Genomic DNA, 18,478 nt, shown 5'->3' on the forward strand with positions numbered 1-18,478 from the left:
AAAGTGATTGGTGATTTGGGGTGTCTAACTTGAGACACTTTAAAGAACCCTGAGTTTCAGAAAGTGTGTGCTTAGCACTTACATAAAATCAGGTTCCTTCAACATGTCTCAAGTTTGGGAACCTAAAACAGCCTTGTAAAATCATTATAATAAATACTATAATTTTTTTTTTAATTTTTGACCCAAGTGACTGACTCAGCTTATACACAAAATGGATGCACCAAACTAGTCAGAGCAAAGAAAACTGAATGTATTCATTCTCCCCAGTATGGGGAAAAGAACCAAAATCAACAAAACACATCAGAGGTTACCAGAAATAACTTTATAAGGCTCTCAGCCAAAGATAACATTAGACTAACTTGCCAGCTCTGAGCCAGAGCTTCTCTGACTAGCCCCTTTTCTCCTCAACTTTCATTTTTTTGGTCCTGTCTCCTGTGTTTCTGGTTCCTATTTGCTAACCTGTTGCACCCATGACGCCAGCAGGGTTTAGCTAATCTGACTGTTCCAGTCATCAGCAGCCCAGCAGCCACTCAGATTAGCTTTTTACATACACCCATTTGCCTATTTGTCCTAATCCTAGTTTTCTGGGAGGGAAAGAAAGATCTACCTTTCACACTATATTCATATAGCATACACTCATACATTAATACCATTCAGAACAGGGAAACACAGTACAGGAAAGACCGATGAATCTCAAAGCGTTAAAGTCACTTGACTTTACACACACTGTCTTGACAGACAAAACTATTAAAATTTCATCCAAAAGAGACTATTTTTGTTTTGCCCAAGAAAAAAATCTGTTGTATCATTTTTGTGATGCCTAGCATACACAGAAGAATATGGCCAAGCCAGGTAATACCAAGTGAAGCTTGAGTTGGCCTCAGGTTGGAATTGGATGTCTGGCCCCATGTGATGTCAGTCTCATGGTGATGGCAAACCCTGTCTCAGTTGTTTGACTCTTTCCACTACATTATTCAGTATTTTGTAAAATCCACAGCAAAACACATCAGAAGCTTCCACCCTCCAACTTACAGCTTCATTCAAATGTACTTTTGGCCTTTATGTGGTCTAGTGGCATCATACTGCTCCCACCTGTGGAATCAGAGTTCAGGTCTTGAGGTCTTCCCACCCCCCAACCCAGGACAGCAAACAGTAGGAGTACTGTGGAATGACACTGAATTCTGTAAGGAGGCTTGTCCTGCCTTCCTTGAATGGAGGGAGTGTGGTCACTTGTAGCAATATACAGCTGCATGCAATTACAGCTGCACCAATTAAAACCTGCAAATTTGATATGATGGAGAGAATACGGTACCTTCTGTTATGAAAAAAAGAACATCAGCTTAAATCTACAAAAGGTACTTAGGCACCTAAATTCCACCTTAGATGCCTTGATTCATCTTTAGGCTTCACTGACATTCTCACAACTCAGCTGCTGCCTAAGTGACTCAATTTCTGCCAGTAGGCAGGTGTAAAGCCACCTAAGTCTTGACACTTCCCCACAGCTAATGAACTTCTCAGAGCACTGAAGCAGGATTGTCAAAATAGGCATTCCCACTATCTCACCTGAGGTTCAATCCCATGGACATCCTCAGAATACACCTATAGGATGGAGCATGGCACACAGTGGATGGGTACATATGTGAATGTGAATCCAGAATACCCAATAGCCCAGTGGTTAGGGCACTCACCTGAGATGTAGGCAACCCAGTTTCAAATGCCTGTTCTAATGAATATTTATTATTTCTAATACTGCAATGCCTAGAATACCTAATGCTAAGCACTGTATAAACAGAACAAAAATGGAACAGCTCAGACAGGAAAGATTGAAAAAGGGATCTACAAAGAATAGCATATAGCCCAGTGGTGAGGGCCCTCACATGGGATGTGGGAGACCTGTTGGAGCTGTTCAAGTCCTGGCTCCAAAAAGAGGCAGAGAAGAGTCTTGAATCCTGGTCTCTCACATCCGAGGTGAGTACCCTGGCTATTGGGAGGATTTTTTCTGGTTTTTCATCTGCTGTGGCATGGGCTGCCTAAATGGCTGAGCTGGCTTAGGCACCTAACTCCAGGAGATGATTCACAACTGAGAATCCTGAACAGAGATGGGCACCCCAATTCACCCTGTCAGGTGCCTAGATGGTAGTTAAGTGCCTAAATACCTTTGAGGTTCTAGGTATAAGTCCTGCACTATTCCTCTACATTTCACTCCTATCTGCCTTAGGTCCCCATTTAGCTTGCTCACTTCTGAGGATCCTTCCTCGGGTATCTGATTCTCCCCTGCGTTATATGGAAAGCCTGGGAATCTAACTAGGACTAGGAATTAGGCATTCCCTTCTTACTTTTGTGCATTTAGCCTATAGACACATGCCATATATCTAAAGAAGAATTGGCTTTAACTGACATTAATAGTACCATTTTAATCTTCTGTAGAACTCCAGCCACTATAGGCAGTGTTACACATATAGACCATTCAATATGTTACAGACTATGAAAGGGGTCAGCAACCTTTCAGAAGTGCTGTGTTGAGTCTTCATTTATTCACTCTGATTTCAGGTTTTGCGTGCCGGTAATACATTTTAATATTTTTAGAAGTCTATAATATATAACTAAACTATTGTTGTATGTAAAGTTAATAAAGTTGCAAAATGTTTAAGAAGCTTCATTTAAAATTAAATTAAAATGCAGAGCCCTCCGGACCGGTAGCCAGGATCCGGGCAGTGTGAGTGCCACTGAAAATCAGCTTGCGTGCTGTCTTCGGCACATGTGCCATAGGTTGCCTACCGCTGGACTATGATGTGATAGTTGGGAGAATAAAAAGGAAAGATAAGGGAGATCTTGAAAAAATTCTTCACCCTCATCACCCCCAACAAGAAGCCCTGTTTTCTTAGACTGACATTACAAATTAGCATTTTGAATTAATAAAGGGAAACATTTTAAAAGGATGGTAGGTTTGTTGCTTAGAGAGTTGCTAGTTGGTGGTTGAGTTCCACTGTGCTCTTTTGTGTATAAACTTGATCCATCATATCTGTTTCTCTTTTCTCATAGCTTGCATTTGGAACTGTGCTATTTGAAAGCATTGCTTGTTTGATGTATGACTGTCTGGACTGGAAAAGACAACATCAGCACTACTTGGAAAACACCAACTTTATTAATGTCCCTGTAATAACAAAGAACAGACAGGTATAGCCTTCTGCAAATTATGAAGGGACGCTTTGCAATAGGTCATGGTTATGCGCAGTAATTAGGTACTAATTTAAGTGAAACTGCCTGTTCTAACTACTCCACTCAAAAAAATCAAACCCAAGCCATTTACTACTCATGTGACCTTGTATAAATGAGAATCTGGCCTTTTATCTTAAGTGTTAAATCCTCAAAATTGAAAACAAACAAACCCAAAACAAAACAAAAACCCACCACCAGCTTGAGAATCAGGCCACCTCCTACCATGTCTCCTGGAGTTGCTGTCAAAACATCGTCAGGCTCCCCGGACCTCTCAGTGCATGAGGTTCCTTGCAATGCTGATCCCTCTCCAGCATCCGCATGTCTCAGCGCCTCCATCTTCCACAGTAAGAGGGTCCAGCTGCTCCTGGGCTGAAGCCAGCAAGGAGTGTTATTCCTCCTCAGCTGTCAGCCCAGGATGAGCTGGGCTGCTCCCTTTTATACTAGTGCTGCACCTGGAGCATGTCCAGGAGGGGCGTGGCTTGCTCAGCCTACAGCGAGCAATTAACCTTCCCCATCCAGTGTGGAGTGAGTGCACCCCATCACAGGGATTCTGCATGCCCAGAAGTCATCTTGCATGGAGTAACTTGCCAGATCAGTTCATTTTCAAAGTAAGATATAACTATTCAAAAATGTCCACTACTTTTGAATGTTAGCCTTTCAAGAATTGAGGAACCAAGAATCTTTGAAAATTTTAGCCTAAGCTTTTATTGCATACTTGAAAGTCTTTGATATCTAAAGTGAAAAATTAAACACTTAGTAATAAAACTTATTTTACATGTCTGCTTTGATATATATCAATGCATAAACATCATTGAGATAAAGGAAGTGGCATTTTCTCAATGGTCAGATATGTTAGCCAACTACAGTGTAGTTTGTGTCCACGTGTCTTTGGACAGTCCTTCATCCATTTGATGTTCTAACTCCCTCAGTTAGGAAAAGGGAACCTAATTTAAATCATTTCTAATTTGTTTATTTTTCAACTAATTTTTTTAAAACACAGGCAAACCTGAAGAGGTGCCAAAATTAATATTTTAAAATGGTGATTTTGAGTTTTATGGAAAATTTGATAATAATATTTTAAAGCATGAAACTTTCTTATCTCCATTCCCACTCCTCTCTTTTCCCAACTTGGAGAAGTCAGAATTGCCAAATATCTTTGTCCATAATGGAAAAAAAAAATTCACCTCTGGGCTGCAAAAAAAAAGGCACCAAAACCAGAAGAAATTTAAGCCCCATGATACTGGTTTTTACCAAGAAAGCAATGTGCACCTGAAAATGAATTTAGAAAGTGTCTGCTAATTATAGGTGGGTCACATAGCAATGTCTTTAGTTAACATTTTCCAACGCTCCATTATAAGATCCTGGTTTTTAGTTGCTTTTGACTTTGCCAAACTACCATTGGGTTGAAATTCCCATGTTTAGGGGTCTGCCTCAGACTGAATTTTTTGGAAAATGTCAGCAAAGATGATTCAACCATTTCGCAGAACGAGGCTGGGGTCTTTCTTTTTTCATTAAGATTTTTATTATTTTTTAATTTACAAACATTACAATATGAAAAAAAAATTCTGTCTCAGGAGAGGAAAATGGCCAAACACCCATGAGGGTGGACTTGTGGGGGTGGTTCCCTCAATCTTTTCTGTTGAAGTTGTTCCACTTTAGGTAAGTAATTAAAAAATCATTGGAGATGGGGGACTGGATTCTGGGTCTCCCATTTCCCAGGTGGGTGCGCTAACCACTGGGCTATAGAGTCCTTCTCACTGTCTCTCTCTGGCTTGGATTTAGGCACCTAGCTTCATGAGAGGGACAGAGTTTAGGACACCCCTGTCATTATCATCTCTCACTTGCAAGCCTAGGCAGCTCCCTGCCTAACATGCTGGCTTTTGTGGATCTCATTCTAAGGTGCCTGTCTCTCCCAATTCATTGTATAGGGAGCCCAGGCAACTGATTTAGGCTTTGTGGATCCCAGTGTTCTTCCAGTGATTCTCTGTCTGCCTAAAAGTTAAGTGTTGCAACTCCGAGATTAATCTCTTTATGGATCTGGGCCTCAGTGTTCACAAGTAGCAAGCCTAACCTGGCTACACTTGTCTGTGTTTGTTTGATCCACATTTTTGTTCCTTTAGGCACATCCAGCTTCTCCCAGTATCCCTTCAAAGAAGAAAGTACAAACAGAAGAAATTCTAGTACCAGCAATTCTACCACAGGGTATGTGTGAAGGATTAAAACTAGAATGAATATCTAATTCCTTGAGCAATTTTCTCTCTTGTCATCTATGCTTCTGTTTACACAGTCTTGAAGTTAATTGTGCAACAAACTAAAAGACTGAAATTGATGTTATACAAGTAATTCCTGGGGCAAATAAATTGTTTAAGTTGCAATATACTGCAATTGCAGCGGTAGCAATTGAATTCTTCAGAGAATGGCTTTATTGGTTTGAATATTCCTGCCATGCTACCAAGCAAGGGCACTAAGAACCCTGGGATATACCACCAGAACCAACCATGTCTGACTTGTGTCTGCGTAATGCAGTGTGGACATGTTGGCATGGGTATGAGACTCCTGTAGCAGTGCATTGTGGACACACGAGCATGAGCTTGGAAACAATGGGCCTGCCGGCATGGGTCCCATAGAGGAGAGGTTTACTGTGCAGTGTAGACATGCCCAAGGGAATGGTTTGAACTAAGATGGAGTGATGCTGATGTTTGATCTAATAATGCAGTGAGGGTGCAACAGCTTGAGTTACAACAGCTCACCAACAGCTAGTCTAATCACTCTGTGCTGCTAATCCAACTCTTGTGTTACCATTCAAATCACTCTGTGTAACTCCAGTGTTGTTTGAAGTGTGGTCGCTCTCCATCAAGCTAGGCTAGCTCAAGTGCAGATGCAGCATTTCTCAAATGTGGCACCGTGGCCACATGAGGCCACCAATGGATTTTTTTGTGGCCATGACAGCCTCCAAAGCATGGGCAGAGATTCAGTGTGGGAGAAGCAGTGGCTCGTCCCTGCAGCACCCAGCTGTTGCTCTTGAATAGCTGTTACCCAAGGCAGCAAGATGTGCCATATTCGTGTTTGTGCTGGCACCGCCAGCAGGGATCAGTGCCTGGCACCACGCAGCCTTCAGCGGGACTCCGGGCAGCGCCTCTAAAGACACATGGCACCGATGTGTGCGGTGCTGAAGGTGGCTCTTGTCAGCAAAGGTAGCTGCAATGTTCAGTCACTCAGAGCTCCCTGGGCAGCTCCCTTATTCCTGCCCAGTCAAAGCACGGGGAACCTGGGACTCTGCAGACAGCCAGTGAATTCCTGACCTACCTTCCCTGGCACACCCTCTCACTAAAGGGACAGGGGAGGCAAGGAGAAAGACTGGTTTGACAACATGGCCACCAGCAAGAGTTGGTGGCCACATTCTGAGGCCACCAAAAATTAATTGTGAGAACCCCTAGTTCTCGTTCTAATTAATTGTTGCAGTGAACACAAATCCTAAGACTCCATCTTCAGTGAGCATGCTGTAGCCCAGGACCCTTCAGCAGGATTTTCCCTGCAATTACAACTCCTAGTAGAAAAAATAGTATGTGATGGTATTATAATGCATACACACAATTGATCATGCAGCCTTGAATAACATGCCGCTTTGGTAACTATTCCAGTTCAGCTATAAGATGTGATATAATATTCTCTGTCAGTCCATTAAGGATGGGTAGGGATGGTTAAGTGCCTTAACTGAATTTAATATATTACCAATCCTTTGGCCTTGATGTTTGTTTATTTGTTTTAAATACCTCAGAGTTGGCATTGGAATTGATCTAGTCCAGCATATATGGTTGTTACCTCATTAAGAACTTTGAGATCTACTGATGAAAAGCACTATATAAGAGTTAGGTATTATTATTATTATTTTATTGTATTAAAATAAAAAGTATCTTTAAATTATCTTCTGGATGCAATGGGGGGAACTGCCCTTTTTAACCATGGATACGTATTACACACAAAAAACTATGTTAAAAAACATTATTAAGGTTACAAAGTCAGGCACTCAGAAGTTGGGAAATGTCAGAATTAAGGATGTCTGCGCTACCTTAATTTGGCCCCATTGTGCATTATAGTGACGCAGCATCACATCTGTTTAAAGGTCTCAGGAGAGTCTAGAGTAGGGTTAGTAACCCAAATTTGGAGTGATTTGAGTGTGGTGTTCCAGAGGTATAAATCCTCCTCAAAATAGCCATTTAAAAAAAAAGGTTTTATGTGTGTGTGTTTTTGCTGAAAGCTAGAGATCATACCATTGATGAGCTACAGGCCAAAATGGTCTTAATCTGTCAAGTTTTACCCCAGGTAATACATGGCATCCAGTAAATCTTTGGGGGACCTAAATTGACAACAGTATTTAAGAATATGTACAGTTTTACACTGTGCATGTGCCAATTAAAAAATGTCTAGAGGGTTTCCATTCCTGCCATTTTATATGCTACAAACTTGACTCTTATAAGTGCTCTAAAATCTGAATGGTTACTTGTATTGCTTTGAAATTAGATGTGCCTCATGGAGGGTGTGGGTTGGACTGATGATCCAAATTTAGGGGAATTTGACCAAGGAATTCCCAAGTTACACGGCCCCCTTCCTCACAAAATAATGGTTTATTTTGGCTGCCTTGTGCTGTTAAACTGAGGGGTACTAATGACTGGGTGAATCACAGACCTCTTTATGGCTGTGAACTTGCCCTTCGATTAACATAACTAAGGGTAAATTAATGATGAGCCCCCAATTCAGACAGAAGGAGTCTTGAATTCCATGGCTGCAGGTTGCTACAATTTGTGAGTCATGGGAGGCAATTTCACTTTGAGGGGAATATAATCAAAGTCTTTGGGAGAAAAATTAAACATGTGACTGCTTCCTGTGGGGGTGGGGCATATTAGAGAGCACAGAAGTGGGGGAATAGGGAGGGAGGCATTTGGGACTTCAGCGAGGGGTTATTGGGAGAGGTAAAAATGTGTATGGCTGGTAGGGGAGGGGAGAGAGGTTGGGAGTTCAGGTGAGGGAGATATCGCTCCCCCAGCTCTGCCAGCCCATTCCAACTCCCATACACTCCACAGTTCTGCCAGGCACCCCAACCTTCCTGCACTCAACCATTCTGTAGACCCAGCTCTGCCAGTGCATCCCAGCCACCCTGCACCCCAGATTACCTGCACCCCACTGTTCTTCCAGTGCACCCCAACCCCCTACATCCCCAGATCTCCCTGTGCACCCCAGATACCCTGCATCCTTGCCTGCTTGCACCACAGAGCTCTGCCAGTGCACCACAACCCTGTACCACACACCCTTGCACTCGCAGCTCTGCAAATGCACCCCAACCACCTTGAACCCCAACCTTCTTGCACCCCACAGTTCTGCCAGTGTGCCACAACACTGCATGAAAGCTGTTTATAAGTGTTGGAAGAACATTAATTGGGACGTTCGAGGGTTCATAGCTGACTAGAAAATGTGCACTGTATGGCATAGAAACATTACAACCTCTTCAGTGTTTTTTGAAGATGGGGTACATGTATTGGATGGGGTCACAGGATCTTTCCCTCAAATATAAAACTGTCAGGATCTTGGAACAGAAATTCTATCTGTAATTTCTCTTGCTGGCCTACCACAAACTCCACACTCCAACCATTGTGCAACACAACCAGGAACACTGTTCCATTGTAACGTAGTTGTCCTTTGCTCCAGGCACTTCATGTGAGTTGGGTTATAGGTATGGGAAGTAATGGCTATAGACATGTTTGAATGTCAGAGAGTGAAGACTTCAAGGAGAAGCGTTCCCTGCTTGCAATGGAGAGTCTTAGGTACATTAGTGGGGAGTGTCCACGTTGGAGAGGGGAATGCAAGGAATGAGTCAGTGGCATGGCTGGAGAAGTGTGCCCGTGCAGGGCTGGTGGAGCACAACTGATGGGAGGGGGCAGGCTGGCTCAATATACTAAATGCAGGACATGATATGTATAACTGCCTAACTGATTACCAACCCCTACCACAACGTATATTTTCCTGAAAAAAAACTAGGAAGTTCAATGGCAAAAAACTATATTGATCGAGAATTAAGGTTGCTGGGTGGTATATCACCCCCTTGCAGAACACTGAGTTGAGCAAAACTCAAACTACTTCCTTGAGTAGTGTCCCTGTGGGTGCTTCACTTCATGTACCTATGTGCTTCATGTGCCTTTGCTTGGAGATTTTTGATAGGAGTGCCAGTTCGTCCCATCCATGCTCCATAACAAGAATATGTAGGGCTGTGGGAGCGAACCACCCTCAGTTCCTTTTCCACTGTCTCGGCCTGAGACAGAGTGTGTTGCCTGCCTGCTTCTATCATTCAAGTTTAGCTTCTATTTTTTAATTTAATTAGTGCAGTTTTTACATGTTTTATTTTGTGTAATAGGCTTGTTTCATACTTCTTTCCCCTCAAGAGTGGCCCACTCTCGAGATCCCCTCATCTCTGGGGTATGCAAGGATCTGCAGGATTCAAACATTGCCTCACCTGCCTGCACTCTAGCCTGCTCAATGGTGGGCAATCCTAGTTTCCTGGTGTATTCACTGTTTGGGGGAATATACATTCCTAAAAAGTATACATCTGTTCAGCATTTAAAAGTAGAGTTAGGAAGAACCGGGAGATAAGACTCAAGCTCCTCATGATGGAACATTTCCTTCATCTGGCCTTGGATCCAGGCCAGGAGACCTCCCTTATACATCAGCTTTTGAGTGAGCATAGTGCCCCATCAACATCTGCGTCACATTCATCTAGACCTTCATAGAATCCCATGAACCGCTACAGGCTGGGGACCAACTGGCTAAGCAGCAGTTCTGCAGAAAAGGACCTGGGGATTACAGTGGACAAGAAGCTGGATATGAGTCAACAGTGTGCCCTTTTTGCCAAGCAGGCTAATGGCATATTGGGCTGTATTAGTAGGAGCATTGCCAGCAGATCGAGGGAAGTGATTATTGCCCTCTATTCAGCATTGCTGAGGCCACATCTGGCATATTGCATCCAGTTTTAGGCCCCTCACCACAGAAAGGATGTGGACAAATTGGAGAGAGTCCCACGGACGGCAATGAAAATGATCAGGGGGCTGGGGCACATGGCTTACAAGGAGAGTCTGAGGGTACTGGACTTGTTTAGTCTGCAGAAGAGAAGAGTGAGGTAGGATTTGATAGCAGCCTTCAATTACCTGAAGGGAGGTTCCAAAGAGGATGGAGCTCGGCTGTTCTCAGTGGTGGCAGATGACAGAACAAGAAGCAATGGTCTCAAGTTGCAGGGGGGAGGTCTAGATTGGATATTAGGAAAAACGATTTCATTAGGAGGGTGGTGAAGCACTGGAATGGGTTACCTTGGGAGGTGGTGGAAGATGTTTTTAAGGCCTTGCTTTACAAAGCCCTGGCTGAGATGATTTAGTTGGGAATTGGTCCTGCTTTGAGCAGGCGATTGGACTAGATGACCTCCTGAGGTCTTTTCCAACCTTAATCGTCTATGATTCTGTGATTCATGGGACAGATCAGAGGATATAGGGAAAACTCATAAGAGGAATAATTTTCCTCACAAGGAGCCTACTTCAAAAAAGCCTCCTTCTCAAGATAAGAGAGTTGGAGACCTCAGATCTTGGTCTAGGTACTGCAAAGGCTCCAGTCTTTGCTGGTATCATTTCTGCATTAGGGCTCTGTGCTCTTCTAAGGGTCGTGATACCAAACATCTTTGGTACTGAAAAGCATGATCATGCTATGAAAGAGTCTAAATGCTCTACCTCTAAGGAGGTAGTAGCTACAGCCCCTTCGCAATGTCTGGTAATTAAACAAATCATTCAGATTCCCTCGATACTGGCAAGGAAACTGGCATCTGGGTGTTCCCCAAGCAGTCACCTTCTTTGCTACTAGTGACCTGCATCAGACAGGATCCACCTAAACAGACTACCCTCAGTACCGACTGTGGAACCTTGCTCTGTTTCAGCTCAAATCCATCTGGTACCACAAGAATTTAGATACTCAAGAAACTTATTTGTCTCAGACAAATTGAAGTCTCCTCATTTAATGGGTTCTAAGCTTCTGTCAGTACTGAGATTGGCACGGTGACTGAGATTGGACCTTTCCCCAGTACCACTTGATTTTTTAAGCAACCTCTGAGTTTGGCAGGGCTCTTCCTTTAGATAAGGAGTTCTCTTCAGATTCCCAAATCTTGCCAAAGAAGGACACCTTCACTGGCACCTTCATGGAAAGAGAGGAGCTGCAAGTGAGGCAATCTTGTGTCCTTTCTCATTGGCTTGAGTCACACTGGATGCCACCTCCTATGCCCTATGGACCTCCTGAGTGGGCATATTGTGATTGGGATAACTATTGACAGCAGTTCTCATGCCCATAGTCTCCTATTCCATCTCCCTCGGTGGTTCCCCTGAGAAAGACTATCTACTCATCCTCCAACATCTCAATCACAAGCATCTTTTGAAGAGACTAGAACAGATAAGGAGGCTACTCCATAAACTAATATCTCCTCATCTGGAGGAGATGAGGAGGTTATGTCACCCTCCCTCCCTCCACCTTCTCTAGCAGATGATTTTAAACCATTTCAAGTAATTAAACATATTACAGATCCCCTTAGAAGAGGCCCAAGAGTCACAGCGTAATCTTCTAAATACCCTGCAATGGACACCCTCTGCTCAAGTGGCCTTATCAATAAACGAGGCCTTCTCAGATCCCTCCAAGACCATCTGGTAGACCCTAGTAATGATTCCACCGACATGCAGATGTGCTGATAAAAAGTATTATGTCCCAGTCACAAATTCTGAATTTTTGTTTTCCCATTCTTCACCTACATTTCTAGCTGTGAAAGCTGTAAATGAATGTGATTGACAGCACCACACTAAATCAAGATCAGACAATAAGGACCACAATTACTTTGGCCTTTTTGGCTGTAAGAGCCACTCATCTGCAACCCTTCGGTTTAGGATTGCAAATTACCAAGCTCTTATGACAAAATATAACCACACCAATTATTCTAAGTTCACCACCTTTATTGAGCACTGTGATGGTGCGGGACTCACCTCTGTGGCACCCCCTGCTGGTCTCTCAGGTAATTAGCTCAGCCAGCCTCCATAGCGCCCTCTGCCCTCTGGTATCCCGCTGTCACTGGCCCCCATGTTCTTCCCCAGATCTGGTACCCCTTGTCTTGGGGTGCTTCCCCCTGGCAATACCCCCACAGTCTCAGGGTTCCCCCACCCAGAGGAACCCCCAACCCTCTATCCCCACCTTGCTTCAGTTATGGGCTACTGCCAGTCACCATCTAGCCCCCACTCACTGGGGCAGATTGCAGTGTAAAAGCCACTCATCATAGGCAAGGGGATTCAATCCTGTTGCCTTCCTCTGCCTCCTAGTACCTCTATGGGCCTTGGACCAGGCCCTGCAGCCTGGGAAATTGCCAGCCTGGAGCTCCCCTGCTTCTCTGGCCCTCCGCAGCACTGCTTCACTCCCAGTACCCTTTCTACAAGCAGCCAGGCCCTGCTTTCTCCCAATCTGGAGAGAAACTCCTTCTGGGCCTCTGGCTCGCAGCCTTTTTATGCAGGCCAGCTGTGGCCTGACTGGGGCGTGGCTCAGTTGCTGCCGCTTCCCCAATCAGCCCAGCCTTTCCCCTGCCACAGCCATCTCCCAGGGCTGTTTTAAACCCTTCAGGGCAGGAGTAGGGTAACCACCCTGCTACAAGCACCTTCCAGCAGAACATTACAAGCAATTCTAGGCTATTATTACTGAAGATAAGCTACTAGCTAAAACCTCATTGCAGGCCTTTTTAAACCTAGCAGACATTGCAGCTTGTTCTGTTTCCACAGCAGTCACCATCCATTGGACATCCTGGCTTCAGCATTCTAGGTTCCCCAGACAGTTCCAAAGTACTTCCCTTTTGATGGATCAAAACTCTAAGCTGAATCCACTGATCATAACTTTCATAGACTTTAAGGTCAGAAGGGGCCATTATGATCATCTAATCTGACCTTAATCTCATCCGCCCACTCCTTTATCAAACCTATGTCTGAGCCATTGAAGTCCTCAAATCATGGTTTAAAGACTTCAAAGTGTAGAGAATCTTCCAGCAAGTGACCAGTGCCCCACGCTGCAGAGGAAGGTGAAAAACCCCCGGGGCTTTTGCCAATCTGCCCTGGAGGAAAATTCATTCCCAACCCCAAATATGGCGATCAGCTAAACCTTGAGCATGTGGGCAAGACTCACCAGCCAGACACCCAGGAAAGAATTCTCTGTAGTAACTCAGATCCCACCCATCTAACATCCCATCACAAGCCATTGGGCATATTTACTGCTAGTAGTCAAAGATGAATTAATTGACAAAATTAGGATATCACATTATACCATCCCCTCCATAAACTTAGTCTTGAAGCCAGATCTGTCTTTTGCCCCCACTACTCCCCTTGGAAGGCTGTTTCAGAACTTCACTCCTCTGGTGGTTAGAAACCTTCATCTAATTTCAAGTCTAAACTTCCTGATAGCCAGTTTATATCCATTTGTTCTTGTGTCCACATAGGTACTGAGCTTAAATAATTCCTCTCCTTCCCTGGTATTTATTCCTCTGATATATTTATAGAGAGCAATCATATCTCCCCTCAGCCTTCTTTTGGTTAGGCTAAACAAGCCAAGCTCTTTAAGTCGCCGTTCATATGACAGGTTTTCCATTCCTCGGATCATCCTAATAGCCCTTCTCTGAACCTGTTCCAGTTTGAATTCATCCTTCTTAAACATGGGAGACCAGAACTGCACACAGTATTCCAGATGAGGTCTCACTCGTGCCCTGTAGAACATTACTAACACCTCCTTATCTCTACAGGAAATACCTCACCTGATGCATCCCAAGACCGCATTAGCTTTTTTCACAGCCATATCACATTGGCAGCTCATAGTCGTCTTGTGATCAACCAATACTTCGAGGTCCTTCTCCTCCTTTGTTACTTCCAACTAATGCCTCCCCATCTTATAACAATAGTTCTTGTTGTTAATCCCTAAATGCATGACTTTGCACTGTTCACTATTAAATTTCATCTTATTACTATTACTCCAGTTTACAAGGTCATCCAGATCTTCCTGTATGATATCCTGGTCCTTCTCTGTATTGGCAATACCTCCCAACTTTGTGTCATCTGCAAACTTTATTAGCACATACCCACTTTTTGTGCCAAGGTCAGTAATAAAAAGATTAAATAAGATTGGTCCCAAAACCAATCTCTGAGGAACTCCACTAATAACCTCCCTCCAGCCTGACAATTCACCTTTCAGTATGATCCGTTGTAGTCTCCCCTTTAACCAGTTCCTTGTCCACCTTTTAATTTTCATATTGATCCCCATCTTTTCCAGTTTTGCTAATAATTTCCCATGTGGAACCGTATCAAATGCCTTACTGAAATAGAGGTAAATTAGATCCACTGCATTTCCTTTGTCTAAAAAATATTTTACCTTCTCAAAGAAGGTGATCAGGTTGGTTTAGCATGATCTACCTTTTGTAAATCCATGTTATATTTTGTCCCAATTACCATTGACCACAATGTCCTTGTGTCATGGTACAATTCCCCACTCTGAACCTTAGCGTCCAAAAGATGGGGTACCAGCATGAACTCCTCTAAGCTCAATCACCAGTTTAGAACCTGTAGCGCTGCCACAAACCAGGAATTATAGTGCCTGGTACACTCTGGTCCCCCCAAAACCTGGCCCGGGGACCCCCAAGACCCAGTCCCTCTGGATCTTAACACAAGGAAAGTAAACCCTTTCCCTCACTGTTGCCTCTCCCAGACTTCCCCTCCCTGGGTTACCCTGGAAGATCACTGTGATTCAAACCCCTTGAATCACAGAACAGAGAGGACAATTCACCTTCCTCCCCCCTTCTCTTTCCCCCTCTCAGACTCTTCCTGAGAGAAAGTAATCTTGGCACAGAGAGAAATCAGCCTCTCACTCCCTCTTCCCTCCTTTCTCCCCACCAATTCCCTGGTGAATCCAGACCCAATCTCCTGGGGTCTCACCAGAATAAAAAAAACAATCAGGTTCTTGAACAAGAAAAACTTTTAATTAAAGAGAGAAAAACATTAAACATTATCTTTGTAAACTAAAATGGAATAGGTACAGGGTCTTTCAGCTGTAGACACTGGAACACCCTCCCAGCCTAAGTATACAAGTACAAATTAAAATCTTTTCAGCCAAATACACATTTGAACTTCTTCCAACCAAATACACATTTGCAAATAAAGAAAACAAACATAAGCCTAACTCGCTTTATCTACCTAGTACTTACTATTTTGAATCTATAAGAACCTGTATCAGGGAGATTGGAGAGAAATCTGGTTGCACGTCTGGTCCCTCTGAGCCCCCAGAGTGAACAACAACCAAAACTAACAGCACAGCACAAAAACTTCCCTCCCTGAAAGTATCCTGTCCTCTGATTGGTCCTCTGGTCAGGTGACAGCCAGGCTCACTGTTCTTGTTAACCCCTTCAAGGCAAAGAGATATAAAGTACTTCTGTGCTATTAACTTTTCTTATCTGTTTATGACACCTTGAATACTTTTTCCTTCAAACATTTTCCCAAGACCTTGCATACTACAGATTTCAAACTGACAGCCCTGTAGTTGCCTAGATCACTTTTTTTCCCTTTCTTAAAGATAGGAACTATGTTAGCAATTCTCCAGTCATACGGTACAATCCCTGAGTTTACAGATTCATTAAAAAGTCTTGCTAACGGGCTTGCAGTTTCATATGCCAGTTCCTTTAATATTCTTGGATGAAGATTATCTGGGCCCCCTGATTTTGTCCCATTAAGATGTCAATCTCCTTTAGAATCCTTAACTTATTTCCTCCAGGTTTTAAAAATCTAACATTTCATTAATTAATCCTCCTTGCAGAGTTCTGTGAATAAAAATGTTCACAATCTTTTGTAACGACAAGACAAAAGCTATTCAAAAGTACATATGAAGTCCCCCTCCAGGAAGCATTATGGGCAGGAAACATTCAATGCAATAGAATTGCAGAGCTAATGCTTCATAGAAATGAAAGATTCATTTTGCTCAGACTGATAATGCACAAGCTGCGTATTGTTCAGCCATACAGACAGCATTTTGAAAAGGAAGTGGTTAGTAAGAATAGCGTTAAGCTGTTTATATACATAGGCCCTACATCAGCACCACAACACCTAAATGCTGCTGGATTCTCTGGCATACAAACAGGCTACTGTGCATCTGGAATTTTCATGCACTCAAGGCTTTGAGTGCACAAAATAAGGAAGCTTAACATCCAAAATTTCATATAATTCACAAGGAAATCACTGCACACTCTGCAGGATTACAAGGCCACCTTAAGATTCTTTGGGGTTTATACACCTGCAAGTAAAGAAAAGTTTAGTAGATTCCATATACAGGGCCGGCTTTAGCCAGTGTGGGGCCCAATTCGTGGGACATGTACTCTCCGGGCAGCACTTCAGATTTCCGTGCTCCGGCAGTGGTAGCAGGGCTGCAGGGTTCCGGGGCTCCGGCCGCGGGAGCAGGGCAGCCGCACTTGCCACTCTCTGGCCGGGGGACTGGGGCCGCAGGGTTGCGGGGCTCCAGCCGAAGGAGTGGTGCTGTGGGGTTGCGGTGCTCTGGCCGGGGTAGCGGGGTTGCGGGGCTCTGGCCAGGGTGGCAAGGCCGCAGGGCTCCGGCCAGGAGAGTGGGGCTGCGGGGTTGTGAGGCTCCTGCCGGGGTAGCGGGACCGCTGGGTTGTGGGGCTCCGGCCGGGGGAGCGGGACCGTGGGGTCCCAGGGCTCCGGCAGGGGAAGCAAGACCGCGGGACTTGCCGCCCTCCGGCTGGGGGATCAGGACCGCGGGGTTGCGGGACTCCGGCTGGGTGAGTGGGGCCAAAAGGCAAAAGCTGACATTAACATTGTTTCAGTCTGTGTGTTACTCTGCATAGACAGAAATTTGCCTGGGCATCAGTACAAAATGTTAAGTAAAATTTGCTTTAAAAATTAAACCTTGAGCTTTGTCATCTTATGTCATCATTTTTATTTCTTAGCTTTCAGCTATTTAAGTGAACTCTAAAACTTTCATACTGACTGTTTACTATCTGCCATTGTATCTCTCTAATCTGCTTCATAACCATCATTTGATTTTTTTCCATTTTAATACTATCCCATAGTATCAGAGACAGTGAGAAAAATAGCAAATAAAGGTACATGACTATCCTTCTGTCTCTATAGAGAATGATAAATATACATGCATCTGTCTCACAGAGAGATGTGATGTATTCCCTGGACCATATGGTGCAGAGATCCCATCCCATTCAGGGCCAGATTAACTCTCCTGTGGGCCCGGGGCTGTTAGGTTTTGTGGGGCCCCTGTATACAAGTCTTTTTCCTAATTTAAAACAAAATTATCACAATTATGGCATCGAGGCTATTAACACTATGCTAAACTTGCCTTTTAATTAGCATAAAACCGTTCTGTGGTTACATTTCAATCTTAAAATATGTAGAATATAGTTATGTTAATTCAAAATAGCCTACGTCTTACCTTAGAACAGCTGTTATATTAGTTTCTTTCTGGAAGGGAGTTTGGGTGCAGAGAGGGCTCCAGATTGAGGCAGAGTGTTGGGGTGCAGCAGAGGGTGAGGAGTGTGGGCTCTGGGAGGGAGTTTGGTTCAGGAGGGGATTCTGAATTGAGGCAGGGGGGTGGGGTGCAAGAGGGGGTGTGGGGTCTGGGAGGGAGTTTGAGTGAAGGAGGGGATTCTGACCTGGGGCAGGGGTTTGGGGTGCAGGAGGGGGTGCGAGGTGTAGGCTCCGGCCAGGAAGCACTTACCATAGGTGGCTCCTGGCGAGCAGCACAGCAAGGCTCAGGCAGGCTGCCTGCATACTATGGCCCCACGCCACCCATCTCTGTGACCCCTTGCGGGGATGGAGAAGGCAGCTTCACGTGCTGCCCCCGCTCCCACACCATCCCTGCAGCGCCCATTGGCTGGGAAGAAGCCAATGGGAGCTGTAGGGGGGCGGGTACTGGGGCTGGGGCAGTGCACGGAGCCACCTCCCCCCCACCCCTGCAAGGGGTCGCAGAGATGTGCCAGCAGCCGGCCGCTTCCAGGAGTAGCGTGGGGCCATGGTATGCGGCCCTGCTGCGGCAGGTCCCCCCTTAGCCCTGGGCCACGGGCTGCAGCCCCTAAAGCCCCTACGTTAATCCGGCCCTGATCTCATCCAGTTTTATGGATTTCAAAAATCTACTGAGCTGTCCAGAAAGAAAC

The 18,478-nt window shown here is 44.5% G+C and overlaps 1 protein-coding gene across 6 annotated transcripts in view; it reads left to right on the top strand.

Annotated features, from left to right (window-relative positions):
* SPAG17 (sperm associated antigen 17) overlaps window positions 1-18,478 on the top strand; it is a 328,728-nt gene that overhangs the window by 99,333 nt on the left and 210,917 nt on the right. For all 6 annotated transcript variants that reach the window (XR_007769040.1, XM_050921082.1, XM_050921091.1 and 3 more), the window contains exons 8-9: window positions 3,043-3,177; window positions 5,340-5,421. Coding sequence is in view for 5 of the 6 variants with exons in the window: in XM_050921082.1 (XP_050777039.1) it covers window positions 3,043-3,177; window positions 5,340-5,421 (217 nt within the window). In the remaining variant the exon portion in view is untranslated. The remainder of the gene's footprint in view (window positions 1-3,042; window positions 3,178-5,339; window positions 5,422-18,478) is intronic.

Source organism: Gopherus flavomarginatus, chromosome 1, assembly GCF_025201925.1.
Source record: "Gopherus flavomarginatus isolate rGopFla2 chromosome 1, rGopFla2.mat.asm, whole genome shotgun sequence".
Lineage (NCBI taxonomy): Eukaryota > Metazoa > Chordata > Testudines > Testudinidae > Gopherus > Gopherus flavomarginatus.